The sequence below is a fragment of the Lipomyces tetrasporus genome, assembly GCF_029532465.1.
Source record: "Lipomyces tetrasporus strain NRRL Y-64009 chromosome Unknown POJ06scaffold_1, whole genome shotgun sequence".
NCBI lineage: Eukaryota > Fungi > Ascomycota > Lipomycetes > Lipomycetales > Lipomycetaceae > Lipomyces > Lipomyces tetrasporus.
The window spans coordinates 1,137,307-1,164,947 of record NW_026611596.1 but is presented as its reverse complement, the minus strand read 5'-3'; the positions used below and the strand labels follow the sequence as shown (position 1 = coordinate 1,164,947).

General features: G+C 50.1%; 11 protein-coding genes across 11 annotated transcripts; 5 read left to right on the top strand and 6 right to left on the bottom strand.

Annotated features, from left to right (window-relative positions):
- Positions 1-555: 555 nt before the first annotated feature.
- On the top strand, positions 556-3,772 carry POJ06DRAFT_7434 (uncharacterized protein). The gene is made up of 2 exons (XM_056191489.1): positions 556-1,275; positions 1,330-3,772. Exons 1-2 carry the CDS (start codon positions 694-696, stop codon positions 3,709-3,711), a joined length of 2,964 nt encoding a protein of 987 aa, XP_056047256.1. The 5' UTR covers positions 556-693; the 3' UTR covers positions 3,712-3,772.
- Positions 3,773-4,471: 699 nt separating this feature from the next.
- On the bottom strand, positions 4,472-6,090 carry POJ06DRAFT_184354 (chitin synthase-domain-containing protein; the record flags this gene model as incomplete). The annotated part of the gene is made up of 2 exons (XM_056184764.1): positions 4,472-5,876; positions 5,924-6,090. Coding segments are annotated over 2 exons (1,572 nt in total), but the record flags the coding sequence as incomplete, so codon positions are not given.
- A 978-nt stretch (positions 6,091-7,068) lies between these two features.
- Positions 7,069-8,334, bottom strand: POJ06DRAFT_264636 (uncharacterized protein; the record flags this gene model as incomplete). Its single annotated transcript, XM_056189019.1, has 3 exons — positions 7,069-7,356; positions 7,420-7,670; positions 7,731-8,334. The coding sequence occupies 3 exons, from the start codon at positions 8,332-8,334 to the stop codon at positions 7,069-7,071; spliced, it is 1,143 nt and encodes a 380-aa protein (XP_056047254.1).
- Positions 8,335-8,567: 233 nt separating this feature from the next.
- On the top strand, positions 8,568-10,790 carry POJ06DRAFT_242828 (DNA polymerase alpha/epsilon subunit B-domain-containing protein). Its single transcript, XM_056186275.1, has 6 exons — positions 8,568-9,141; positions 9,193-9,475; positions 9,520-9,934; positions 9,986-10,199; positions 10,252-10,570; positions 10,617-10,790. Exons 1-6 carry the CDS (start codon positions 8,603-8,605, stop codon positions 10,776-10,778), a joined length of 1,932 nt encoding a protein of 643 aa, XP_056047253.1. The 5' UTR covers positions 8,568-8,602; the 3' UTR covers positions 10,779-10,790.
- Positions 10,791-13,897, bottom strand: POJ06DRAFT_204632 (uncharacterized protein). Its single transcript, XM_056185344.1, has 3 exons — positions 13,586-13,897; positions 13,172-13,534; positions 10,791-13,124 (listed from the first exon to the last, which is right to left on the bottom strand). Exons 1-3 carry the CDS (start codon positions 13,847-13,849, stop codon positions 10,842-10,844), a joined length of 2,910 nt encoding a protein of 969 aa, XP_056047252.1. The 5' UTR covers positions 13,850-13,897; the 3' UTR covers positions 10,791-10,841.
- Positions 13,898-13,985: 88 nt separating this feature from the next.
- Positions 13,986-15,250, top strand: POJ06DRAFT_242825 (uncharacterized protein). The gene is made up of 2 exons (XM_056186274.1): positions 13,986-14,150; positions 14,203-15,250. The coding sequence occupies exons 1-2, from the start codon at positions 14,136-14,138 to the stop codon at positions 15,196-15,198; spliced, it is 1,011 nt and encodes a 336-aa protein (XP_056047251.1). The 5' UTR covers positions 13,986-14,135; the 3' UTR covers positions 15,199-15,250.
- Positions 15,251-15,470: 220 nt separating this feature from the next.
- POJ06DRAFT_279490 (glycine cleavage system P-protein-domain-containing protein) lies at positions 15,471-18,428 on the bottom strand (the record flags this gene model as incomplete). Its single annotated transcript, XM_056189820.1, has 3 exons — positions 15,471-15,538; positions 15,596-18,189; positions 18,250-18,428. The coding sequence occupies 3 exons, from the start codon at positions 18,426-18,428 to the stop codon at positions 15,471-15,473; spliced, it is 2,841 nt and encodes a 946-aa protein (XP_056047250.1).
- Positions 18,429-19,112: 684 nt separating this feature from the next.
- POJ06DRAFT_279489 (uncharacterized protein) lies at positions 19,113-21,893 on the top strand (the record flags this gene model as incomplete). The annotated part of the gene is made up of 4 exons (XM_056189819.1): positions 19,113-19,329; positions 19,370-19,590; positions 21,479-21,662; positions 21,712-21,893. 4 exons carry the CDS (start codon positions 19,113-19,115, stop codon positions 21,891-21,893), a joined length of 804 nt encoding a protein of 267 aa, XP_056047249.1.
- Positions 21,894-22,051: 158 nt separating this feature from the next.
- Positions 22,052-23,768, bottom strand: POJ06DRAFT_234784 (uncharacterized protein; the record flags this gene model as incomplete). The annotated part of the gene is made up of 5 exons (XM_056185803.1): positions 22,052-22,891; positions 22,944-23,396; positions 23,451-23,518; positions 23,584-23,615; positions 23,728-23,768. 5 exons carry the CDS (start codon positions 23,766-23,768, stop codon positions 22,052-22,054), a joined length of 1,434 nt encoding a protein of 477 aa, XP_056047248.1.
- Positions 23,769-24,618: 850 nt separating this feature from the next.
- On the top strand, positions 24,619-26,337 carry POJ06DRAFT_242809 (kinase-like domain-containing protein). Its single transcript, XM_056186273.1, has 8 exons — positions 24,619-24,834; positions 24,892-24,956; positions 25,011-25,065; positions 25,128-25,218; positions 25,268-25,417; positions 25,475-25,655; positions 25,702-25,853; positions 25,903-26,337. Exons 1-8 carry the CDS (start codon positions 24,751-24,753, stop codon positions 26,211-26,213), a joined length of 1,089 nt encoding a protein of 362 aa, XP_056047247.1. The 5' UTR covers positions 24,619-24,750; the 3' UTR covers positions 26,214-26,337.
- Positions 26,338-27,641, bottom strand: POJ06DRAFT_242802 (Alpha/Beta hydrolase protein). Its single transcript, XM_056186272.1, has 6 exons — positions 27,337-27,641; positions 27,313-27,314; positions 27,134-27,218; positions 26,749-27,065; positions 26,591-26,701; positions 26,338-26,540 (listed from the first exon to the last, which is right to left on the bottom strand). Exons 1-6 carry the CDS (start codon positions 27,473-27,475, stop codon positions 26,385-26,387), a joined length of 810 nt encoding a protein of 269 aa, XP_056047246.1. The 5' UTR covers positions 27,476-27,641; the 3' UTR covers positions 26,338-26,384.

Sequence of the window (27,641 nt, the reverse complement as noted above, 5' to 3'; positions counted from 1 at the left end):
GACTAATCCAATTGTAAATAATAATTGCCAAATCCGGCAGTTCCCAGGCAGGACCTTGGGTCAGGCGAATGTGAGTGTCCCAGGGTCAGGGTCAGGGTCAGGGTCGAGCGCCCTCCGAACACTGCATTTGGATGTCTTCCCGTGCTTTTTGCTTGCAACTCCTCGACCTTTCGTCTTCCAAACACTCGCCTTCCGCACACTCGTATTTGCCTGATTCGCGTTCTCAAATCGGCTCCTATAGTCTACCGACAACTTCCAATATCATCCGTCTTGCATTAATATCTGCATCCGTCGTGTCTTATCTATACCCAATCAACTCACCACTCACTTTGAATCAGCTTGTAACTATGTCCCACTCTCCCTCGCTTTCTTTTGGTCCTGAATGGTATGATCCATTTTATTTGCGTTTGTTTTGACATTTGAACTGTCACGTACTGTATGCGGCCCATTGATTCGTGTGAATGCTCGCGGACTGGGTATGTTTCTAAGAAATTGTCTGAGAATATTTTCAACGACGGATGAAGGCAAGAATGCGAAACTTGATCACGGCCGGCGTACGCCCATAAATTCTCTAATTATTAGACAATATTGTTTTTAGAATCTGAGTCTTATATAATCATTCTATTTTTAACGAGAGCGTTACAGCCATATATTCGATCCGCAAGCACGTGCTAACAACCCTTGTTGTGCAGGATGCGTCCGAAACCAACTCATTCGAACAGCAGCTTGTCTTTCCACTCCTCGACACAATCGCTGTTCACAGGGACGATCGGTTCGAACTCGACGACAACGATGAGTTCCAAGCCGAAACTACCTAAGCACCCAACCTGGTCTGGGGAATCGTCGTCCCGTCATGTGTCTTCGCCCATCGATCCCACGACGCCAACCACATCTGGGACAGCGGCTCCGATTGCGGAATCGCAGCAGTTCCCTCAGGATGATAGCGGGCCCGGGCCGTCGTCGCCGACTTTTGGGGCTGCGGCGACGGTAGATCCGCCCATGATCCCTCATAACGAGAATGGAAGGCGATACTCGAGGCAGGAATTGCTGGACGTGTGGTCTCAAATGAAGGCCAGCGGACTTCTAAACAAGTCTTCTCCTGCTAATTTTCCGCCTCTCCCCACTGTTGGGACGGAGGCTGCGAAGGCGCGATCCCGATTGGGAATTATCGGTGGCGGCACGGCCAGAGAAGGAAGTATGGAATATGAGAAGTTCATTGCGAGGACTTTGGTTCCTCCAGAACTGTATCCAGACACAGGTCTGAGTGAGACTGATGTGAGTACTTTTTCGCTTATCAGCAATTTTACAGCACGCTGACGGCAACTTCAGTCACAAAAGTCTCCTTCACCACCGGCACAGATTCGACTATCTTTCAAAGAACTTCACAGCGAGTCTGAGACGCGATCGTCAAGTCCGTTCTTGCACACGCCATTGCTTCCGGCCAGCATAGGCAATAGCTCGAACGGGTTGCGCTCGACTTCGGCACATTTTCCTATTCCTGCGCTGGATAATATTCCGGGGTCGACTTCGGCCCCATCACTGCAGAATCAGCCTCTGGCAGAATCGATCCTTCCTCCACTCGCAAATCTCTCCCTTTCGTTGCCGGACTTCGTGGCCCCGTTTAGCCAGTCGGCGAGCTCTACGTGGAGTCCTTTTAGTGGGACCCCGACTTCGCAGCATGCGCAACTTCAGCCGCAGATGCAGCAGCTTGATCAGGACCCGTTCATGCCCTCCATTGATGGCGCGACAAACGACCAATTTTCTCCGATCCCGGTCCACCACCAGGCATTCCCACAACAGCAGCAATTCCCACCACCACCTCCTCCACCAGGTCTTAGCTTGCCGCCGATCCTCGTACCAGCGCCTTTGGTTCAGTGGGTATATCTTGACAACAGTGGGGTCATGCAAGGTCCGTTCCCTGGTCCGATGATGCATGAGTGGTACGTGAACCAGTGGTTGACTCCGGATTTGAAGATCAGGCGAGTGGAGGAGAACGAATACTATACGTTGGCGGAGTTTATGGGTCTGGTTGGCAATGATAGCGATCCGTTTATGGTGCCACTGCCACGCTTTAGTCTGGATATGCAGCAGCCATTCCAGCAACAGCGACAGCAACAGGAGACGATAGTTGGGCAGTCTCAGGCAGGTCAGAAGGCTAATGAAGATGAGGAGGCTCAGCCTGCTTTGGATAAGCCTGAGCCTGAGGAAGAAGAGAAACTAATGGTTGTGCCCGAACCTATAGCTATACCTCTAACAAAGACTGAGCCGACGGCCAAACTCGAGCTCGAGCTTGAGCCCGAGCCTATGCCTCTGCAGGAAATAGCTGTCGAGGCAACTCCTGAGCCATCTCCCGCACCCGAGCCAGTTGACGAGCCCGAAGAGCCTGCGACGCAGCAACAGACAGGTTGGGATGTCCCCGCTGTCGTCGACAACTCGTGGGGCGTGCCCGAGGTCGACAATTCCTGGGCGACGGCGCCAGGTGCTCCATCGCCTTCGAAGGCTTCTACAACAACCGGGGCTAGCGGCAAGCACAAGTTGCAACCACTTCCTCCCGCGCCAACCCTCCTCACCAAACTGGGAGGAGAGTCAGTTTCTCCTGCGGCGACACCTTCGCCCACAGCACACGCCTCAGTGCCCACCGCACCGTGGGCCAAAAATGCAACAGAAAAGAAAATCAAAACGCTTTCTCTCAAAGAAATCGAGGAGCGCGAGGCGCGCGCCAAGAAACTTCAAGAGCATCGACTGCAGCAGCGGCAACAGCAACAGCAGAGCCTACTTCTTCAGCGCAAAGTTGCTGAGATCGATTTGACGAATGGAAACATTGTCACGGATGATTTAAGCGGGAGTAGTGGTAGCATTCCCCCTGGGTTGCCGAGGACGTCGACGTGGGCCAAAGCTGTCAATGCGCCGCCGAGTGTGAAAAAGACATTGTCGCAGATTCAGAAAGAGGAGGAAGAAGCTAGACAGCGCAAGGCTGCTACCGCTGCCGCTGCGAATTCGAACGCGATGCCTGGAGTTATAACTGCGCAGGGAAGAAAGTATGCGGAGATCATGTCGACGAAACCCCTAACGCCTGTCGGCTTGAGCAGGACGGCTACTGGGAGTGCTAACTCGTCTTCTGGCGACGCGTGGACTACAATCGGACCGGGTGGAAAGAAAGCGGGTACGACGACATCAGCCACGACTACGACTACGACTACGACTACATCTATTCGCCGGACTGTGTCAACGCCGGTTAGTACGGCGACCGCGGCGCGCAAAACCGCGGTCGTGAAGCCGTCCGTTTCGGCGGACGAATTTTTTAAGTGGTGCCGTTTGACGCTCAAAGGCGTTAATTCGGGGGTCAATGCGGAGGAGTTATTGACGATGCTATTGTCACTTCCCTTAGCAGGTCCTGAGACTGTCGAAATCATCGCGGATACGGTCTACGCGAACTCGACAATGATGGACGGCCGACGATTCGCAGAGGAATTCGTCAAACGACGCAAGGCAGTCGAAGGCAACACCGATAGTCTGGTCGCTTTGGCGTACGCGTCCGGTGATGGCGCTGGCAAATCCAAACCTGATGACAAGACAGCCGAAGGGTGGAACGAGGTGTTAGTCAAAGGCAACGCGAAGGCGCTAAAGACCGCAAGTACGCCCAGTGGTGCGAATGATGGATGGAACAGTGCGTTCAAAGTCATCGGCACAAAGAAGAAAGCAAAGCGCTAGATGTTGATGTACATTAGAACAATTCCAATCAAACTTTTATTACGACTCAAGTGGTCGTTAATTGATGTAATTTACAGTCTATAAACCAAAGCCCTCGTAAACATTGATTAGACAAATCCAAACAACTAGCCAAACAAGAAACCTAGACGGCGAAGTAAAAGAATTATATCCACGTCTTTCCTTCGCCGTGACCGTTACCACGGGGATCATCCATTTCGAAAAACGATCGGGTGCCGTCCAACCAACGAGACTGCCGTGTCATGGCGACTGATCCTCGTCTTCGCGGAGGTAGCGATCGCACATATGATCCTGCACCTGATTCGGGATGGCAGTTTTGCGATTCGTAAGACAACGGGACGCGCACCTTCGACGAAATCGAATACGGCGAGTCGGGCTCGACGCTGGACTGCCGCGCTGTTTCATCGCCGCTGTCAGAGCAGGACGAGATTGACAAGTGATCTTCGGCGCAGTACTCGTAGTCAAACTGCTCGCTGGCGATGTCGCTGCTGATGGCGCGACCAAGCCACCGGTCGACAGGCGATGCATGGGAGTAGTTTCTTGACAGAGTCCTTGAGCGTCGGTTGGATGACAGATACCGTTTCAGCGCGCGTTCGGGCCTGCGAATTCCGTCGTCTGTATACAATTCACAAATATCGCGGACACTCGCCACGAGACTAGTTAACTTCGACGAGTCGTAATCCGACCTAGCGTACGACTCGCGCAAATGAAACGTCCCGTCACGATAAAACATAAACGGCGCCGGCGCGGAGAATTTGCCGACAACAGAATCGTTTGGCTGGATAGTCAACCTCTTCCTGCGCTCTTCCGCCGTTACCGGCCCAGCGACTCTTTGCCTCGCGAGATCGACCGGGTCGCAAACTTCGTCCGCGTCAGATTCGAGATTTTCCTCGTCTTCATCGGCTTTGTCTGCGCGCGGGCCGCCCCAGGTGCGTTTTCCGGCAGTGAAGACACCATAGACGAGGTAGGCGAAGTTGAAGAACGGATTGAACACGAACATGACGGGGTAGAGCCAGGCTTTCATGCGATGCAATCGAATTCCGAAAAAGAGCATCATGACCCAGTTCAGGCCGAAGGAGACTGCTATGAATGCAAGTGGGAGTTGGGTGAAGCTCTGAGTGCCTGTTGCGACGGACATTGCCATGACGAGGAAGAGGAGCGCGGTTGTCCGGATGGTGTTCTGCATGAATCGGACAATGCATAGCATGGGGTACAGTTTCCAGAGACGAATGTCGGTCAACATGCAGGCCTCGTTCGTCACGAACCCGAGGAACCATCGACGTCGCTGTTTCATGAGCGAGCGGTATGTGAGCACAGACTCGGTTTTGCAGAACGCGCCAGTGCAGAGCTGGATCTGGTAGCGCTTGCGGGCTCCCAGCATGAACAAGTGGGTCAGCCAGCGGTCTTCCCCGAGATGACATTTGCCGAAATCGAACATATCCTCTGCGTGCTCTGCCTCATCGGAGAAGTAATACTTAGCCATGTTTCTGAACGCTGAAAACCGGAGCATGGTCAACGCGCCGGGTAGACATGTCACGGAGCCGCAGGCCGACTCGACCGCTCGTTCGAAAAGTTGGCCGTGAACGTACTCGACATCTTGCAATATCGTCAGAAAGGTATGCTTGTCGGCAGTGCAGGTGATGATGCCGGTCATGGCCAGCATATTCGGATCGCGTCTGGGTGTTCCGTCGGCAGCGTTCTTAAGTTGCATTTCGTAAACAAAGTTCTGGATGCAGTTTTTGTCGAGGATAATATCGCTGTCGATAAAAAGAATGAATAGGTCGTCCCGGGTGAGAAGATATTTCGAATACAACTTGTCGACCAGTTTGAAAGTTTTTTTTTGACAGCGTCGCTTGCCACCATGGACGAAGCGCGAGACCGTGATGCGGCAGCCACGGTACACCAGGTCGATGCTCACGGGATACTCCTTTAGCGGCAAACTCACTCCGAGCGAGAAAAGCGTTGAAAGGTATAACTCGTCGACATCGGATCCGTCGAAAGAGACGAAGAGATGTAAACAAGCCTTAGGGTAGTCGGCGTCGCAGGCAGAGTCGATGGCGTGCATAAGAACTTCAGGAATTTCGTGGTAGCATGGCATCACGACCACAACTTTTGGCGCTGTTTCCTCGTTGAGTACTTCCTTTATTCTTGTGAATGTCAGATATGTTCATTGCATTCTTGTAAGTTGCCATACCTCGCGGTCCTGCCGATATTATGCTTTACTAAGTGGTAGATGCAAAACAACCACGGAACGGACAAGAGGATGGTGAATGTCACACAAGCGAACATCTGGAGTGGGTTTGTGAGCGACTCGGGGAAGTATCCTCTGAACTGACGCGGAAGGGGAACAGTGACGACCATGACAGGCAAAAAGACGAGTCTTTAAATTTAAGCATAGGCAATATATCAGTCATGGAATGGAGCATACCGGAGCGCGGTAAAGGCTATCGTGACCAAAACGGCCAACACACGTATACTCGTGTTCTCAGCTTTGACATATACCTTAACGAGACAGTAGAGGAATGCGATGAGCCAGAGTACCCATTCCAGAACGGCGGCTACGAACACAATAGCGAGGATGCCTGTGTAAGCGATCTAGAAGTGTTAGGCCGCAGGGAGAAAAATGACAAAAATTAGGAGAAAACATACATCGCCAGGTTTCCAGGGCATGGAATCGACCATGGAGGGCCATGTACAATCAGGGAGGCGAGAGCGACACACCTGAAGCCGGTGTTAGCTGGAGCCGAAGCGGGCAGGCCGTTATATATATAGTCCGAAGACATCAGACAAAGGAAAATAAGCGTGTACGTGGAGGACCGACAATAGGAGCGCACAGCCGAACTGTGTCGTCAGATACTGTATGTCACTTTGCCAATCAGTTTTCCCAGCGAAGGTACACTCTACCGCGCATCCGGAGGCTTGCGCAGAGCTGCACGCACGGGCATTCTAGCAGAATGCATACAGAATACCAAGTACACACAGATTGCGTCCGGAATACGCAGTAGCAATATGGGGCTGAACAGGATATGGAAATGAGTTACTCCTTCCCCTGACTCGACGCTGACAGCCCTAACCCCACGAGCTGGATTTTTGCCTGGTTTCGACAAATCGACGCCCCATGTCTGGTACTCTCAGCTACCTGTCATTTGCGGCAATCTGTACACAGACTGCCAGTCGCATGACACTTACCAATACTTTGACTACTGCCTCTTTTCGCCCTCGCAAGCCGCACGGCGGGTACACTTTCCACGTAAAGCACCGCTTTATTTGGACGACTATCCTACATGGCCGCGTAAACAAACTATACCTATAGTAGACTGTATGATCCTGTACTGTACACTATTCTTCGACCTTCGCCTTCTTCCGTATCTCGTCTTCCCCTTCTTCGCCTGCTCGTTTCGATCCTTCTACGGCCGCGCCATCTAAAGGTTTAGCCTCCGCAGCCGACGACGATGCTGTCGCGGACGCTCCATCCGAGTCTGGCTTCCGCCGGACAAGGTCACTGATGTCAGTAGCCTGCGTCAACGCGGCAGCTAGCTTGTTTCTAATATCCTCCGCACTCGGCCCCAGTACATCTGCAGCCTGACCGTTGGTCGGCGCTGTCAGCCCGCGCTCAAGGTCCTGCAACTGTACATCACAGCTTGTTAATGCCTGACCGCAATCAATAATTTAAACGCGCACTTCACTTACTCTGCTTTCCAGATCTTTCAGCAGCCCTGCGTCATCCTCCCCCGATATGGCAATCCGCTTCTTAACGCTGGATATCGCCTTTCTCACAAGCTCAGCCGTCTCCTTCCTCTTCTCCGGCCGGTCGGGGATAAACTCTAATGCGAGTGACAGTTTGAAGCACGCCTCCGACACGAACGTTGACTCTTCTGCATACAGCTGTTCCTTCAATTTTAACGAGGCTTCCAAATCCGTCGCCGCTTGAGCAAAATTTTCTATTTCAAAAATGTCAGCCTCCGTAGGTACGCAATGCGCAACTGCTATATATATCATACCTGATTCAAGCGAAATTTCGCCCAGAATATCGTGAATATCCGCCAACTTTTGCTGAATATCACGTCTTGTCGCTTTATTCGCCTCGACGTCTGAGAGACCGGAAAGCTGCTTATCAAACAGATTCCGCGCGAGATCTAGCACTTCCCATGCCGTCTCGAAATCGTTCTCATTCTCGTCCTCATTCTCGTCCTCATTCTCATCCTCGTCCTTGTCCTCTTCACTGTCCTCCTCCTCGGCGTCACCTGTAAACTGAAACAACCCTTTTCCATCCTTTCCACCCGGCTCTGCCTTTGGACTGCCAGAGACCGCTTTAGTATTTGCCAACATATCCTTCTCGCCCTCTGCTTTGACACCACCCAGTACATCCGACGATGACACGGCAACCTGGAACAGCGCGCGTCCGTATAAAAATAGTAGATTCGGATCGTCTTTGTCATGTAACGCGAAGGAAATTTCGCATGCCCTCGCAAAACTCTCCGTCGCGTCCTCGTACTTTTTGAGACCGTACGATTTCGACCCGGAAGCAATCAGCTTCTCAAGCTCGCCATTCTCGGGCACTGATTCTGTCACCTTTTCTTTTCCCTTTGTTGAGGTCTGTGACATTATGGCAGCGACTGTCGAAGGATAGTGCAAGCGCAAGTGTGCTGAACTTGATCTGTTATCAATTTGAATTAAACTCCCTGAGCTCGAATGTCCAATGAAATCCTTCAAGTGCGTAGCGTTGTCGCGTATGCGCTGTATTCGCGCCGCTGTTTTGGCAGTTTGCGACGCGTCAATACGACTGTTGGGACTTCGCGTCGCGACAGGGAAATCACCACTATTCAACAATTCGTCGGCGACAGACTTATCGCAGTGCATGCAACTATAAATAATGCCATCTCAGAATTTACTATCCTTTGCATTTACTTCTGTCAGCTCAACCAGCACAGTTAGCTCTGTCAATTCCTTTAAGAAGCCGCCAAACGCGGCGGCGCGTCCACTTCGCTCACCATCACCAGCTCCTCTTCCTATCGAACTCCAGCCCTCACTAGTCCGACCGCTTGCGTACCGAATCCTCTCCAAAAAGCATGGTCTAAATCTGAAATCATCCGGGCTGGACCTCCTGGCAACCTATATCGGTCGCAAATTCGGCCGCGACTGGCGCACAAGGAGCGAGCCATTTCTGGACCAGGTCGGACGGCGGTGGAAAGAGCAGGATCGCGGACTGTTTATCGATGCGCAGTTATTGCAGGTCGTTATTCGGGAGGTCGAGCTACGGTCCGCATCGTTTACAGGGTCGGCGACTGCGTCGCCTATAGAGGTTGTAGACGATCCGCTCGAGGACTTTTGCCCTCAAGAGTTTTTCCATGTATGGAACGCGTTTTCGCAGCCGCGTTGGACGTATAACCGTGTGCGAAAGCATTTCGAAAGGTGACAACTTTGCTTTTTTTGGCAGATTAGCGAGTGCTAATATTCCAGTAGAGCGTCACAGCCGAGTCTCTTCCCTTCAGCAAAGCACCAGGTCCACTCGTTCTCATCCCGGTACTACCTCCTCCAGCAACGTTTGCTGCGCAACGAGGAATTCCAGCCGCCGTCGTTTCATGCGTCAAATGCTACCAGTTGGAATGCAATCACGATGATTAAGAATTTGCTCGGTCGACATGGCAAGAGTTTTCTTATTCTCGGGCTATTGGTTAGAGGTAGTAATGGGAAGTGGTGGGCAGAGGATCCGAGTGGCCGACTAGAGCTTGACCTTGACAGTGCTGTACGTACATAGTTGTTTTTGTTGAATATTGCTAACAGAAATAGGTCGCCGGGGAGGGATATTTCGTGCCAGGATGTATACTCCTCTTTGACGGTGTCTACACTCGCAGCGAAAAGTTCCAAGTCAAGTCGCTCCAGCACCCGCCAGCTGAGTCCCGGTCTGCTTCACGCGAAGCATACGGATACCTCGACTTCATGGGTATCGGTGGCATCGGCTCAACGCCCGACGGCCGCTTCGACCTCGCGATCGAGCGCAAAATGATCGCAGAGGAGCAGCGTAAATCGACCACGAAGGTTGTGGCACTGGGGGGAAATTTGTACTTAGACGATTTACGGACGTTGGACGCGCTGCGCAAGGTGTTTGATGTGCTTGAACGTATGCCACCGCTCACTATTATCCTCTTTGGCTCATTTATGTCGTTGCCGTTGTACAACAGTGGTACCTCATCCCTATACAAAGGTTCGATCTTACATATATATTTTTTAGACTAGGATTTACTGACCGAAGCAGAAAACTTCGACCGGCTAGCACAGCTCCTATCAAATTACCCAGGCCTATGCGCATCAACCACTTTCATTTTTGTCCCGGGCGACAATGATCCATGGGGTAGCACAGCATCCGCAGGCGGACCAATGCTATGGCCGCAACGTAGTGTCCCAGAAATATTCACAAGCCAAGTCCGCAGAGTGTTGAAGAAAGCTATATGGGCTTCCAATCCGTCCAGGTACTAGGTTAATTTCTCGCTGGCTTAGTCATACAACAGCTGACGGAAATAGGCTGTGCTATTTTTCGCAGGAAATTTTGATCTGTAGAGATGACCTTGCGGCCCGACTCCGCCGGAATAATATCCCTCTCAAGTCGAGTTCATCAGCGACATCGGACAAAATGGATATTTCGCCCGACGAAGATACGCAGGTAGATGACATTTGCTTGGAATCCGTCTCGCACCCCCAATTCTCCGAAGAGGACGTCGAGACCGAGAAAATGATCCGCACGATCTTCGATCAAGGACACATCTCGCCTTGGCCGTCTTCTTTGCGGCCCGTGATCAGCGAATACGAGCATGTATTGTCTCTAACCCCGTTACCCACCTCGGTAAGTTGTCACAATGTAATGGTGTTGGTCTCGGACTAATGGTCAGATGATTATTTGCGACCCGACTGCTTCGAGATATGCGCATTCCTATAAAGGGAGTCACGCCATGAATCCGTCCGGCTTCCTTTCGTTCGACAAACGACACGTTACATGGATAGAATACTCTACCGACACACGCACTAGCACGACGAATAGCACATCGATCTAGACATGTACAACATCTGTATTTTACTATATACAATCTCTAGAGATATCATGAACCTCCACATCATCATACAAATCCCCGCTGTGCGAACACAAGCGACTGCTTCTTCAAATTCATACTCTTAATTAGCGGCACCAAAACCTCGTCCGCACGCTCTTTTCCCCATCCGATCGTGCTCATCAAAAAACTCCGGATCCGATCCAAATCGGGCGTGCCCCAAACAAACTCAGTCGGATCACTGTCAACAGTAGGATGTAAGTAGGAGTCGTCGACGGCCCGGTCCGGGAACCGCGGGTCTAAGAACAATTTCTTGCTTCTCTTCTTGAACTTCTTGCGGAACGGCGTTGACGCGTCGACAGACGTATCCCCTTTTTGAATACTGTCGTACCAAGCCTTGAATTCTAGCAATGTGTGGTCGGATGTAAAATCCTTCACGAGCTGCACAGCCGTCACCGGTCCGACGCCGACCAATCCCGGAGTGTAGTCGCTGCCTAGTAGATGAGCGAGGTCGATCATACCTTGTCTGTCCAGATCTAACTCAGTCTTGATATCCTTGCTAACATAACATTCAACGAACTTCGCCTGATTAAACAGGTTCTTGTACACCCGTGAGGCGCCGAACAGGAATATATCGGAATCGTCGGTAATAACCCCATCAACGAGTCCAAGCCTAAGCAACTCCGCGCACTGAGCTTCAGCCTCCATCGGTGCTGTAACATACGGTATCCCGAACCTCGACAAAAGCTCCTGGCATTCCTGCACCATGACCTGCGTAACTTGATCTGCATCCCGGCGATCGTGTCGTTGTTGGCTTTTGAGGTTCTTGATCTCGGCGTCGTAGTCGATCCGGCTGACTGGAGCTGAGCGGTTAATTTCAGACGCAAACCGTGCATGTTCTTCGACTTCGTGGACAATGTTTTGCACGAGTTCTGTATCTTCTTGTTCTTCATAGTCGACTGCTTCGTCGTCCTCGTCTTGATCGCTCTGGGTATCACGTTCTGACGGGCGGATTTCATACTGTGAAGCTTCCGGAGCAGTCATGACCGGCTCAGATAACTCGATGTCTCCCCACTCAGGAGAACCTTCTCCCATGAGTTCAGATTTGTCAGCCGTGCCAGTCTCGTGAACGCTCGCGAGACTGTCCAGCACAATTGATCGTTCAGGAGTCAGTGGGATCAAATCCACTGGGTTGGTCACTTCAGCATTGCCGATATCATTGGTCGGCCCAGGATTTGCCTTCTGTAACAGGTCGTCTTGCATCTCGGTTAACAAATCGTTGTCCTTTACTTCATCTTCGCTGAGATCAGGTTCCGGAGCAAGTTTCGTCAGTAAGTCTTGTGCAGTCTTGGTAAGCCTGGTCGCTTGCTGAACGGGTCCTATCATTTCGGCCTTGCTCTGAGTCGTAATAACCCGCTTATGTTCCGGCTCTTCGCTTGCATCTGCCGCTGCAGTCTCTTCTCGCAAGCGCTTCCGAGCAAAGAGCGAATCCTTCATGTTAAACCTCGACGGAATCAACATAATATCCTTAGGTTGTTCATCCTTCTCGAACTCCATATTACTGACACTGTCGCCGAGCGACTCCGGCTCTCGCCGTAGCTTTGGCAGACTTTCAATAATCGCCGTCATGTCCGCATCGCTGTTGTCCCACAAAAACGGACCCGGCGTCGACATAGTACGCGTCGGAGCATTGTCCTGTTCTTTGTTGCCGCTATTGTATTTATCATCGACGACATCAACGACCACGTTTTCCGGTTTCGGCTTGTCAGTTTCAAGCGAACGCGCGATTGCGTCCTGTAACTCCTCGTCCTCAGAATCAAGCTGCTCCTCGTTAGGAGTATTTAGAGGAAAATCAAGAGACTCGTCGTCCGAGATATTGAAAAGCGGCTCGTCTTCATGGCGACTCTCGGCAACGGTCTGTCGAGGAAGCTGGATCGGAATGGCGGGCTGAAGTTGCACGTCTTCCCACTCATCATCATCATCATCATCTTCCGCGTCATCATCTTTCAGTTCAATCGGCTTGCCTACCGAATTATCTTCTAATGCCAAAGTCCACCCGCTCTCGTTCTTCTTCAGTACATATTCTTTGTCTTTTTCGCCAGCAACTCGCATTGACAAGTCTTCGGCCATACCGTTCAGATTGAAAAGCTTCTGAGTGAGCATGTTCCGTTCTTTCACTCTTGCTACTTGGAATTTGGAGAATTCGAGACGGTCAGGGAAGATTTGGTCAAGTTGTTCTTTCGAGTAACCCATACGTAGACGTGACCGTAGTCTCGCGGTGTTCAACAGCTGATACTGAACTGTGATTGGTAGCGCCGCGAATTCGGAAGAGGAGAAGTCGATGTTAGATGTCTAAATCATTAGCAACATTTCTGTAAAATCGTCTTTAGGGAACGAACATCATAAAGACCGATATCCTGCGCCGACTTGAATTCCTCGGCGTAGCGCTCTAATTCGTCCTCAGTCATTACCCGCGGATCGTCCTTCCGGACGGAAATCTCCGTGTCTGGCAAATGGTACGGATCCAGTTTTCGAAATCGTCTAGACGCTGCTACTTTGCGATTCCGTTCGCGCTCTTCATTCGTCAACGTGAGCTCGTCGTAATAAACTATGTTTATGTTCTCGCCATCTATGACTCCTGTCTGTGACTTAGACCCGTGGACCTCTTCTTCGGCAAGTTTTTGCATTTGAAGTGATAAAAGTTTATTTGCCGTCCTTGTTGCGTCTTCTTCTCGTCCTTTTCGCTGCTGCTTTCGTCCAGCCTGCACAGGTATCAGTACGAATGTCTTCTAAATTACTCTCATTTCACGTACAATAGTCTGCTTCTTAATCAACGGCGCATCACCATCAAACACAAATACCGGTCTAATTCCATAAAATAGCAATTTACAAATCCTCCTAAAGAATCCGACAATATGCGCGTTCGGCAACGCGTTACCATCTTTATCACGCACAGCTTTGAGGAAGTGGTAGATCCAGATCGACGCGTCGACCGCTAGCCGCTTGCCGCGCAGCGACTCGAGCTTCACCGGACGCGCGACAGGGCCAAGGACCGTCCAAAGCCCGTGGACACCCATTACAGGGATTCGTCGGTGGAATCTGCCCTGGATATAGGTCTAGTGACATGTAGATCTGCGATGGCGACCAGCTCGGTGATGGTCTTTAGTCCCAAATGCCGCGCCACAGACAAATGTTCTAACTGCGGCATCAATTTCGCGTTTAATGCATAAATTAGAATCAGGGCTGTAGCTTGTAGCCCTGTTATGTGGCTAGACGCGCGTCGTCGTCATAGCAGCTCAGGACAATCTTCCACACAACCACTAGCAACAACGCAAGTTCGATTGCTTCGGTAACTGGCGTATAATGTGGCTCTTTAAGGTATCTATGAGATTTGCGATGTCTGATTGTGTGTGAACTAACATATGCGAAGAGAAGGTCGCCGTCACCGTCGTCGTACGAGAAGATCCTCGACAAAATCTCGACAAAGATCCGAAAGTCAGAGGGCAATATCCACTCACTTCGCACTTCACTGCGTCGCATAACCGGCCTCGTAACACTCTATTCGCTACTACTCTATACCATCTTTCTAGCGTATATTGCTCTAGCGCAGAAATTTAAAGATCCGCAGGCATTGTTGCATGCTATCTGGGCACCTCTAGCGATATGGCTTGCACGGAGAGGACTATTTGAGGTGTACAGTCGGAGAATTAAGCGGCAGGAGGCAACGCTCCAAGTGCTACGTGATGATCAGAAGGCTAAAATCGAGGAGTTAAAGAGTAGTATGAAGTACTACACCACGAAATCACTAGTCGACCGATTCGAAAAGAACGGCGCCAGTGGGCAAAGCAAGGACAAGAAAGCTGAGCGAAACGAAAATAGAGGGCGGATAACTCAAGGAGAATTGGAACCAAGAGTCGGTGTGGTGGGCAATGCGCCAAGCGTTATGCCGGACCAAGGACTGCTGTTATCGCGGCTGCAAGTGTACCCGCCGCAAACAGTTCCTCAGGCACCCGAATCACCGAGATGGTATGACCGAATACTTGACGTCTTAGTTGGCGAGGACGAAACCAGCCCACGTAACCGGTACGCGCTCATATGTCTTCGATGCGGTACGCATAATGGACTGGCTCCACCGGGCCAGACGCCTGACAGTGTAAGCTACAGGTGCCCTGTATGCGGCGAATGGAACCCAGAAGAGGTACGGAGCACATCTGCAGGCGATGATGAAATGTCGGAGGTACGTGAAGGGCCGGATGAGGGTATCGTTGAAAGCGAGAACGAGGAGTCGCCTGTCGCAGAAGCTGAGGAGAAGTTGATCGAGACTCCGACTCCTATACGGCAGCAGCCGAAGCGGAGGGCGAAGAAAGTCAACGAGCCTGCTGAGTTTGAAGAAGATGAGCCTGCGGAGACGGCAAAGGACAAGTAGCATCATAGTGTGTCGGTTGGCGTTTGTTTGTGGTTGGTGAATTTTGCAATATAGTCCATTTATTACTCGCCAGACATCTCGTCTATTACTCTAATTCACGTCTAATCCATGCACTGAAAGAACAAACAATAACGCCATATCTATATGTACAAGGTTGAACTCATAGGCCAAACACACAACAAGCGAAACAGTATAGATCATCCATAAAATGGCGGTATGGTACACTAAAAATTACCGCAATGGCGCGTGCGCTGATTCCTCCATCTTCCGTATTACGCGAGATCTTCAGGCTCCAACGCAGGAGGCTCGCATGTGCAGAACAAGTTCATGTCGCCATAAGCTATTGTATCATGTCAGTCAACTAGAGAAAGATTCAGCAGCAAACGGAGAAACATACTGTCATCAAGACGTGTGACGCTGGGCCAGAACTTGCGTTCCTTCAAATACGGCAGAGGAAATGCTGCCTGCTCGCGCGAATACGGCCGATCCCATTCACCAGTCACCAGGTCCTTCAACGAGTGAGGCGAGTTCTTAAGCAGATTGTTTTCCCTTGGCTGCTCGCCATTCTCAATCTGGCGAATTTCCTCGCGAATAGAGACTAACGCGTCGCAAAACCTGTCGAGCTCTGCCAAGGACTCTGACTCGGTAGGCTCAATCATTAACGTGCCAGCCACAGGCCAAGACATAGTCGGTGCGTGGAAGCCATAGTCTTGCAGTCGCTTAGCCACATCGATAGCTTCGATACCCGCGGTCTCCGTCATTCCTCGGACATCGACGATGAATTCATGGGCACATTTGCCCTGGGAGTTTGTATACAAGATGGAGTAATGTCCCTGTAACCGCTTCGCCATGTAGTTCGCGTTTAACAACGCGTACTCGGTCGATTTGGTAATGCCCTTGCCTCCCATAAGCTTGATGTACGCCCACGATATTGTCAATATGCTAGCTGATCCCCATGGTGCCGATGCGACAGGCTGAATTGCAGCACTTTCATCGCCAGCCATGACCACAACTGGATGGCCAGGCAAAAACGGTTCGAGATGTGATTTCACGCAGATCGGACCAACTCCTGGCCCACCACCACCGTGAGGAATACAAAACGTCTTGTGCAGGTTTAAGTGGCACACATCGGCGCCCATGTCTCCGGGGCTGCAAAGGCCAATTTGCGCGTTCATATTGGCACCGTCCATGTAAACTTGACCTCCGTACTTGTGGACAATATCAATCGCATCGCGCACACGGGGTTCAAACACGCCGAAAGTCGAGGGATATGTCATCATAATGGCCGCCAGCTCGTTCTTATGCTTCTCCGCCTTTGCCTCAAGATCACCAATATCAAGCTCGCCTTGGGCGGTGCACTTGATAGCGACAACTTTCATTCCAGCCATAGCTGCAGACGCGGGATTTGTACCATGAGCCGACACGGGGATCAAACAAACGTTCCGGTCAGAACCTCCAGTAGCATCCAGATACGCACGGATAACACGCAGTCCGGTGTACTCGCCCTGGGCACCAGAGTTAGGCTGCAGTGATGTAGCGTCGAAACCAGTAATATCGGCAAGATCAGCTTCGAGTTCCGAAATCAGCTCAGTATATCCCTTTGCCTGGTCCCGCGGCACAAACGGATGCAGTGACCCAAATTCAGGCCAGGAAAGTGGGACCATCTGGGTCGTCGCGTTCAGTTTCATGGTGCAGCTGCCGAGTGGGATCATACTGTTTGCAAGGGAAAGGTCCTTGGTTTGCAAGTGGTGAATATACCGAAGCATCTCCGTCTCAGTGTGGTAGCTGTTGAACACGTTATAGTTCAAGATCTTGCCTTGTCTCTTGAACTGCGACGGGATTGGCGCGGAGGAGATAGAAGTGATGCCGAGCTCGCTCGCAAAATCATCCACAGAGTCAAGCGTAACAGTCGAGTGAGGTACGCTTGAGAGAGTGGAGAACACGGAAATAAGATCGACTAGATCCTCCTTCGTAATAGTCTCGTCGACAGACACAGAAACGTCAGTATCGTTCACCTTACGGAGATTGATGCCATACTGAGCGACAGCGTGGGCGAGCACCATGTTCGAGTCGCTCGTGCGGACCGTAATCGTGTCGAACCACGTCTCGTTGAGTACCACAAACCCGAGCTTCTGAATCGCGAACGCGAAAACGGTGGCGATAGAGTACACGCGGTTTGCGATCAACTGCAAACCTTTTGGTCCATGATACACCGCGTACATCGCTGCCATATTCGCTAAAAGTGCCTGGGCTGTACAGATGTTGCTCGTGGCTTTTTCTCGACGAATATGCTGCTCACGGGTCTGGAGGGCCAGGCGGTATGCATCGTGACCGAGACGATCCTTGCTCACACCGACCAAACGGCCAGGGATCTTTCGCTTGTGGCTATCCGATGCCGCGAAGAAGGCGGCATGGGGACCTCCGTAACCCATTGGCACGCCGAACCTTTGTGATGTGCCAAACACGACGTCTGCCTGAAATTCACTAGGCGGTTTCAAGACAGTCAAGGCAAGCAAATCCGAGGCAACAGAGAATAACCCCCCAGCGGCATGCACACGCTCAGAGAGAGCGGTCCAATCCTTGACTGATCCGTCAGTTGCCGGATATTGAGCAACGGCGCCAAATAAGTCATTGTCATTGTCAGGTAACTCCTGGACAATCTTAATACCAAACACCAAAGCTCGAGACTCAATGCAGGCAAGAGTCTGCGGATGCACACTGGGATCTACGTAATAAGTTTTTTTCTTCCCGCGCGCCGAATGGAAACTGAGAAGCATTGCCTCAGCCGCAGCGGAGCCTTCATCAAGCAAGGACGCGTTAGCAATGGACATGCCGGTGAGGTCGGTAACAACTGTCTGGTAGTTTAACAGCGACTCTAGACGACCCTGCGATATTTCGGGCTGATAAGGTGTGTAAGAAGTGTACCACTCTGGACATTCTAGAATATTTCGCTGGATCACGGGCGGTACGATCGTACCGTAATAACCGGTGCTAGAACCGAAAATTAGCAAAATATAACCACCATGTCAATACATGGTATGAACAACATACCCGACATAGCTCCGCAAGACTGTATTCTTCTGCGCTATTTCCTTCAAACGTTTGGTGAGTTCTGACTCTGCGAATCCTTCGGCCGGGCGGACGCTCAACGGACGGCGCGTCAAAATTTTGTCGGGTACAACATCAGTCACGAACGCGTCGATGGAGGGGTAGCCCAGCGTGTTAAGCATGTGCTCCGTATCTTTCTCATCAAGTGAGCCGACATGTCGCCTCGCGTAGGTGTCCGTCGCTGCAAAAATGCTGCTCTTTCGACACCAGATCAGCGATGTTCGCGCGATTGCTGGCGTGCGCAGCGGGAGGTTTTTAGTCCCTATGATGCAGAGAAATTGCATGCCGCTTGTCCGATATGTCCGACTGATCTGAATAGCAATGAAATAAAGGGTCGGAAGATTCCTTCTGAGTTCTCAGCTATGGCAGCAAGGATCACGAGCAAGAGCTGGCCGAATAAAAAAAATGGCGGGTCAACGCAGAATAAATCAGGAGTCATTTCGCTCCGCCTGCATCTTTTTTGGGCCCGTGCTCGGCGCCAACAGAGCAAGGGCCCAAGCTACACTCAGGTGCTCTCCGACCCGTTTCAAATGGCCCCGGACCTGCTAATATCTGATGTGGCGGGTCGGAAACTACTGAACTCCCGATAAGTTACCAGCGATCTAACATCGTCTTGTGTCGACCTTTCATTCTCTCAAAAGGCTGTGGCTGCGGCCGGAAGTGAATAATATATTATATATTTATATATTATACCGCGTATATATTGTAGGACGTATTTATAGATACAGGGTTCAGACAAGGTAGGTAGATATGGATTAATATCAATATGCTAATCCTGCTAATAATCGATAATCAAGCAGAGAGACATGGTCACCCAGGGCCTTAACCCAGAGCAAGTCGCCGCATTCAACCGCGATGGCTATCTTCTTCTCCCCGGCGAACTTTCGCCAGCGCGCTTGAAAGCACTATTTGACGAGACTGCAAAGCTATTGTCCGACTTCCGGCTCGAAGATCACCCTCTTACCAAGTTCTCGACCGATGAGAAGGCCCATATTGGCGACGATTATCCTCCGACAAGGTGCGGTTCTTCTTTGAACAAGACGCGTTTGATGACAAGGGGGAGTTGACCGTCCGAAAGAGAAAGCGATCAATAAGATCGGTCACGCGCTTCATAACCTCAACGACGAATTGCGCGCCGACACGATCAATGACCGGAACAGCGCTATTGCCCAGAGTCTTGGATTTAAGGATCCGCTGGTGTTACAGAGTATGATAATTTGCAAGCAGCCAGAGATTGGGGGGAAGGTGCCAAGTCATCAAGATTCAGTATTCCTCTACACTGATGTTGGAGATGACGTTGACGTCATTGGCAGACTTCTCAACCAATGCTTCCTTCTTTCCATTCTTCTTCTTCGTTTCTGGTTCCGCAATGCGCATGTAGCTTTCGATGCGCTCGCGGCGGATGTTATTCCGAGCACGGGCCTTGAGCTGATGGAGTCAGGGTTCACAACGGATGGCTCGTTGAGCTGCTGCCATTCTCGAATTTCTTTGTCCGTCACAGACTGCTTTACGATGTTGAAAGCAGAGGTTTCGCTGAACTTTGGGCCCCAGTGAGACACAAATTGTCTCTCTGCTCGGTCATTATAATACTCGCGCGTGGGATCGCTGCCAACATATTTTTCAGTAGTACCGCGATGAAATGCTGAATGGGAGTGACCAAGGGATTGTCGGACCTGATCATTCGTGAAACCCGAGCCGTCTTTGGCCATTGGAAGATGAGCAATATCTTGCGCTGCTCCGAGGCGTAGCCCGTGAACGTAGACGCGACAGAGTAGGTTGGATATGATACCCATCCGTTGGATTGTTTGCAGTATTTGGGGTGTGCCTGCAGGTTTATCGAGATCGCATTCCCTGGTTGACTTCTGGGAAAGGGCTGCGAAAAGGGGACGATCTGGAAAGAGCCAGACGACTTTGCCATCGGACGCGTTGGCAGCATTCTCGAGGACTTGTTCGATAGTGGAACCGAGGACCAACCCATGACGAAGCGCATGGATCAAGAGAAGGGTGATTGGGCACATGTGATAAAAGTTGAGGTCGTTCAGCGAGTGAAGGTAGAACTCGAGGTTGTCATTTCGTATGTCTTTGCTGCCCTTTTTGAATTCGATGGTGATATGCGCCCGCAGATTCTCGAATTTGGCCTCTTGACCGTCAACCATCAACTCTACATGCTTATACTGCATGTACTCAGTGGCGGTGTATAACTTTGATCGTGCTACATCTCCTACTCGACATCCAAGACTGGTAATAAGCACGATGGACAGCAGTCTGGCTATGGTGACGTCCCAGTTCCAAGTACCGTGCTTATGGTGATGATCAAGCCAGGCCCTTCCCATTCGAGAAACGGTCATGAAGTTGAGCCAGACTCGCTGTTTCCATACTCCTTTGGTTAGCCTGCCAGCTTTGACGGAATCATCTAGCCACGTTTGAAGGCGGCTTCCATCATATTTCGTCAGTTCGTATCCCGAAGATTTCGGGTAAGTAAAAGTTCCATAAGAAGAGATGATGCGGAATCCGTTGAGAACGACGTCGCGGTTTGGTGCTGGCTTTCCTTTCGAACCCGGAGTTAATTTGCTGATGATGCTATCGAAGAAACGCAGGACGTCGTCACCATTGAACGGCTGGTCTAATGATTGTTTAAGTGTTAATCTGCGAAATGCATTGAACCTCTCCACCCAAAGTTCTTGTGCTTGTCGGGTGCTCGGTGCGCCATGTCCGAATTGCAGTTGCCTAAGAGTCCGTTTCGATGACAATCGATCGTTGGTGGCTTCTTCGATGATCTTGGCCATGCCTGTTTGACCAGGACGCCTGCCCGTGGCCTTGCTGGGAGCCGGCTCAAACTCAACGTCAGATGAGTTGAAGTCGTCTGGAAAATCCATGACTTGAAGTGATAGTCGAACCCCCGGATTAGGGACGGAAGTGCAAGGAGCGTGGATGAAGAGAGCTAATCAGGACAGATTGTGCGGATCACAGATACAGCTAGTTGTTTTCAAGATCGTCAACAGGCAGTACAGTGCTCGCCATCATAATTGACCTTGCGTGACTGGTGTAACCGTAGATTTAACGCGTCTCCCGCTCACGCCTTTTCGGTTCTGCTTTATCGAGTCCGCGGGGCGTATGGCAATGAGGCGTCCGCGGGCGACCCAGTGCCATCGGATTTTGGTATGCACTTGAGGACTGCACGGCAGAAAACGGCGCTCTTTCTTTTGTAGCTGGGTCGCACAAGTGGGCTAATGTTGCGAAGCGAATGATCCGGCTTGGTGGAAATAAAATGGGAACTGGATTCATCACACTTGAAGGCGTCGAGCCACCACGGGAACCTACGGAAGATGAATTTGTTATGCCCCCCTGTCCTGCTGGTAAGTTGCAGGTCTACATCTCAACTGTATAGCGGACTGATCAGTCTAGGTACACTGGTTCTCATACACGGTTCTCTTCTCCATAAATCGGAGACGAACAAGTCGCAGAAATCCCGATATGCTTACACTTTCCATATGATTGAGGGAGCATATGACTACGACATTCTCAACTGGCTGCAGGTTCCTCCTACCGAAGAGGGAGGCCGTAATTTTACTCATTTATATGCCTGAGTACATTCTGCGAATAACGTCTTTCAGTTTTCATTTGGAGGCACATGAAGTAGCCGAGAGAGTTATGTCGCAATTAGCGCAACCATCACAATAAACTTAATAGATCGGCGTACAGATTATCTAAAATTGTGCAATGAATGACCCTAGTTACACTAAACTCAAGCCATTGGCTGAACAGCCGCGTAATGCAAGTACGCGCTCAAAGTCTTGACACCGTTAATATAGTTAATGAGATCGAGTTTCTCGTTGATCGAGTGAGCGCCGTCGTCGCCACGGCCCATCGGCAGCAATAAAACGTTCTTCTTCAACTCCTCCTCAAATGTCAGAGTCACAGGAATAGATCCGCCTTCTCTAGTCATGTCGGGATCAACGTTCCAGACAGCCTTGGTAGCATTCTTCGCGGCCTCGAAGTTCCAGTGCTTGGGGCTCGAGAGCCACCACATACCGTCGTGCAAGAGCTTGATCTCCATCCTGTTTTTTGAACCTAGCTCTTCCCAGACCTTATTGACGTATTTGATAACACACTCGTCGAGTTCACGGGGAGTTATATTTGGTACAGTGCGGATGGAAAACTTGCCGGAGACCTTGGCCGGAATAACCGTCTTCGCGCCCGGCGCAGAGAACGCGCCCTCGATACCGTGAAGTGAAAGAGTCGGGTAGCGCCATCGAGCCATGAGCGACTCCTTCTCAGTATCGAAAAGATTCGTCTTGGAGCCGGTGGCAGAATAGAGGTCCTCCATAGAGTACTTGATGTCGTCATACAACTTCTCTTCCTCCGGTGTAAGAGGAACAACCATGTCCATGACCCCTGGAACCAAGATCTTACCTTGTGGAGATACGAGCTTGGAGAGAATATGTGAGAGGTCGATCAACGGCTCGGAAACCATACCACCAAAGATACCAGAATGCAAGTCCGCTGAAGGACCAGAAACGGTTATAGAATAGTAGCTGCATCCTCGGATGCCGTAGGTCAGGACAGGGTGCGAAGTTCCAAGCCACTGCATCCAATTAGACGTCAATTTCGCCATTGCAGTTCTAAATGAGACATACGTAGTTGTCGCAAATGCACGTCGCATCAACGCCCTTGAAGAATTTGTCTTTCTCGGCTCTGATCAGATCGTCCAAACCGTCACTGCCGTACTCTTCCATGCCCTCAAAGCACATGACCAAATTCACTGGGAATTCAATTCCAGCCTTCTGATGAGCTTGAATGGAGTTTATCCATCCCATCACAGGTCCCTTGTCGTCAGTAGAACCACGGCCGATAAGCTTTCCGTCCTTCTCGATAAGCTTGAACGGCTCAGTGTCCCATCCATCCTCCACGAGAGCCGGTTGGACGTCGTAATGACCGTAAACTAAGATATTGCGCTTGCTTGGGTCTTTGCCGTAGCGACCCAGGACAATTGGAGGCAGGTCCACATCGGTGCCTTCTTGCTTGCCGAGCTCGCGGAGCTCAATTTCCGCGCCGAGCGCCGTCAACTCGCTCTTGATGAAGTGTGCCATCTACCGTCAGGTCGCATCAGCAACGATCACTAGAATATAACGAGAACAACTCACCTCAACGACCTTCGAACGAAGGGTCAAGTCCGCGGAGACGGATGGGATCGAAACCGCCTTTGAGAGTCCTTATCACCCGATCACTGTTAATCCCAGATGCTTGGATGATGCTACTGACAAAAAGGAAACTTACGGCTGATGAAATCGGACGAGAGTGACTCGATCCTAGTATCAATTTGAGTTAGATCGGACCCCCAGGGTCTCACTTGTAGACGCAATTCGCAGGCACAAACATGTGCCTATCTCCAAGTGACAATTCAAAGAATTCTGAACATACGTGGAGAAGAGAGGATTGAACGATGCTTCGACGTCAGCCATTGTGCGAGAGGTAATGTGAGCTGTTTGCTGTAGCGGACGATTCGGACGGGGTGATTGCAGGTAAGTTAATTGGAAATAGAAGCGGACAGTGAGCGAAGCGCCATGAGCAACACACCGCCGGAAATCCCGCATCAGGATCAGCGTGCGGCTTTGGCGGAGTTTACTGGACATCTGGCTCCGCTCCCAGGATTGTTCAAACTAATTTGCAGTATTACGTGAAGCTGCAGAGAGGCAAATGAACATGTAACCGGAACAAAGACACTCTTCACGATCCTGTGTTTGAGTTTGGGGGTCGTTGGGACTGCTACAAAGGAAGCGATGGAATTTGGTGAGCGAGTGGACCTATCAATTCTGCACGTATTACCTGTATAATACTACATAAGGACATCTGTGAATTTGAAGATCTGTGCAAATAGGTGGATTAGCAGTGTCATGACCGGCGACCTACCGGAATTGCACAGTCAGTAAATACATCGGGCCGGAGATTGTGCTAGTTCACCGAACTGCGTCCGGCGGGAATCAAAGAACTTCCTAGGAGTGCGATGCTCATTCGTGAAGTAACAGTCTGCCGATATAGTCTGCACGCATACCTGTAGGTGAGATGCTAAATAAATACGCAGTGTGTAGAGAGTATTAGAGTCCACACGAGTATTCACTTCTAACTTTTTGCAGCTATCGTTTATCAGCCCGTACGCTAGCTAACTGTAGGGTAAATAGCTGACAGTAATCTAACTATACTTTATCATCCAAATCATCGAAGGTTGCGCATTAAAGTTTTTCCGAGAATTGCGCTTCCTGGGCTAAGTTAAAATAGGAGCAAGGGTTCGTCACCCACAATTTCACAACCAGCGCCTCATCTATTCACGAAGAGCACAGAACCGATCTAAACGAGACCACACCATATAGATTAAACAAGAATAGTGGATAATGCCGGAGTGATTTCTTTCCCCGGGTCTGCCTGTGTTTGTATTTTTGGAACACAATGCGTGTCACGACTGCGCCTGGGTTGGCGGATATCAAAGTCGAGGCGTCAGAGAGGCCACTCCAACCCTGTCGATATAGAACCGTATGAATTGCTTAGTTACAGGACATTGTGTGTGATACTTAGCTAACTGTCGTATAGGGAAAGATTCTAGGACAGGGATCATATTCTGTCGTTAAAGAAGCGGTGCACATCGAGACTGGCCAGTGAGTAGACAGGACCTCTCCTTGCGACCGTCAACACTAACTACTGTTCTACAGCAAATTTGCCGCAAAGATCATAAATAAGCGACTGATGGCGGGGCGAGAGAAATTGGTAGGTATATGGCTGGATCACAAGCGACGTGTAATCTGCTTACTAATTAATTGTACATGTAGGTGCGCAACGAGATATCAGTTTTGAAGAAGATATCAGCAGGTCATAGAAACATCCTAACATTGATCGATTTCTTTGAAACGTCGAATAACTGTATGTTGCAGAAAGTTGTTATCTGATCAGAACTGATAAGTTATTCCAGTGTACCTAATAACAGATATCGCTTACGGTGGAGAGCTCTTCGACAGAATCCTAAATAAAGGGTCGTACTACGAATCTGATGCTGCAGCATTAGTGAGATCTATCACTTCCGCCGTATGCTACTTACACTCACATGGAATAGTGCACAGAGGTAGGTTTAGGTTCATTACATAATTATCGAGGTGCTTGATCTAATTATAGTCGCCAGATTTGAAGCCAGAAAATCTACTGTTTCGAACTGCAGATGACAATGATGATCTTCTAATTGCCGACTTTGGATTGTCACGAATTATAGAGGAGGAAAAGTTTAATATCCTTAAAACCACTTGCGGAACTCCCGGATACATGGCGCCTGAAATGGTTAAGAAGACGGGACATGGCAAACCGATGTAGGTAGCGTTTGCAATGGGTGACGAGAGCTTCTAACATGTCTAGTGACATATGGGCTATTGGAGTTATCACATACTTTTTACTATGTGGCTACACGCCATTTGACCGTGACACTACCGCAGAGGAAATGCAAGCCGTCCTCAGTGCAGAATATGATTTTGAACCAGAGGAGTATTGGGCTGATATTTCCGACAATGGTATGGCGACCACAGTTAAAGCGCGATCGATTCGCTGACTTTCATATAGCCAAGGACTTCATTCGTAAAATTCTCGTTGTCGATCCAGAGGAACGGCTTACTGCGGAACAGTGCCTGCGACACCCATTCCTATTTCAGGAGGCGACGGATGACGAAACAAACCTTCTCCCGAGTCTACGCTCTAATCTTCTGCTGCGAAAATCGTTCCACTCGACCACTGACTCGCCTAGCAACAAGTTTATTAAACGGCTAACTGACGGCACAATTATGGATGGTAAATTCAGTGAGAGTCCAGAAGCCATCAAGTCGCCTACTGCGACTACGTCACCTGTAGATCACCAGCCTCCGCGGTGGACTTAACCGGGAAAGGCAATTATGTCAATAGCTACTTCTATTGTATTAGTTGGGGCGTTGAATGTGAGAACAAATGTTTGGATGGATGGCTTATACAGCATTATTATGGTTAAATAGTCGTGAGGTAAACATCTTGATATTAATTTAGAATCACTGTTGTTACCTAATTTTGTACATCTAGCACACAGTGTCAGGCTTGGTCTCCTCACCGTCATGATCGCCCAAATCCAGCTTCAAGGTCCTATTGAACATCTCGTAAAGCATCTCGAGACCGAGCTTGGTGACCGCAGGATCATACCGTCCCTTCGAGTTTTCGTCTCTGACAAACGCGTGCTAGACACTAGATCAGTCGTCAACAAGAAAAGAGATCAGACTGGACATACCTGAGCGCCAGCTACTTCCCAGAACGAAAAGAAAACGCCAGCCTCATAAAGAGTCTTTCTAATAAGGTCACGTCCTTCCAGCGGCACATGAGGATCCAAAGTGCCAAAGATCTAAAATGCTTAGTCACCGCGCGTTCCGTCAATTCAAGTGCCCTTACCATTAACAGTTCTCCCTTAATCTCCTTCGCGCGCTTTAGTGAGTCATCGTTTTGGCCCTTTCCAAGAGTGGCCGAATGTATATCTGTTCCAAAGAAGCACACCGCCGCCTTGACCCGACGATCGAACGCTGCCCGGAAGGCAATGTGGCCGCCAAGACACATGCCGGTGGCTCCGATCTTGCCATTGCAAGTTGGAAGGCTGGTTAAATAATCAATTGCAAGAGTAGCGTCTTCATCGTACGATTCTAGCGGCTTCTCGACCTTATAATCGTTACCCTTGTCGGTTCCTGGCCCATCGTATGGAAGGGCTTCCCAGCCTATATGCACAGTCAGCAAGTCCAACTCACGTCAGATGAAAGTTTGCAGAAGCTGTAGTACTACTCACTTTCGAAGTTATGATAAACTGAAGGCGCAGCGACAATGAATCCCTGACCAGCGATCTGTTTCGCGAGTCGGGATACAGGTCCTGTTGCGACATGGATCAGCTACCGTCTTGTCGCGTCCATTTGACTGAATACTTGCCCGTGACTACAAAATGCTAGTAAGCAAACAATTATTTATACAGATATACTAATATAAATCAAATACCTTGGTAGATCTCAGAATACACGAGAACGCCGGGGAATTTCGCCTTCGGATACCCAGGAATGACAGGGTGATAGACGAACACACGCATGGTCGTTCCATACGACGTCAAAATGTCAGTATAAGTCTCCTTAATCAGCATCGTTCGCAATTGATCCAATGGTTTCAGAATTGACAATAAAGTAAAGGTTTAGCGAATTCCGTGAGGTCGGTCTTGTTATCGAGGTTCCCAGCGTGAATGTTGGGACTTGTTGAATCCGGATTACATCGGTAACTCTAACTTGATATCTAGCGTCTACTGGTCAGAC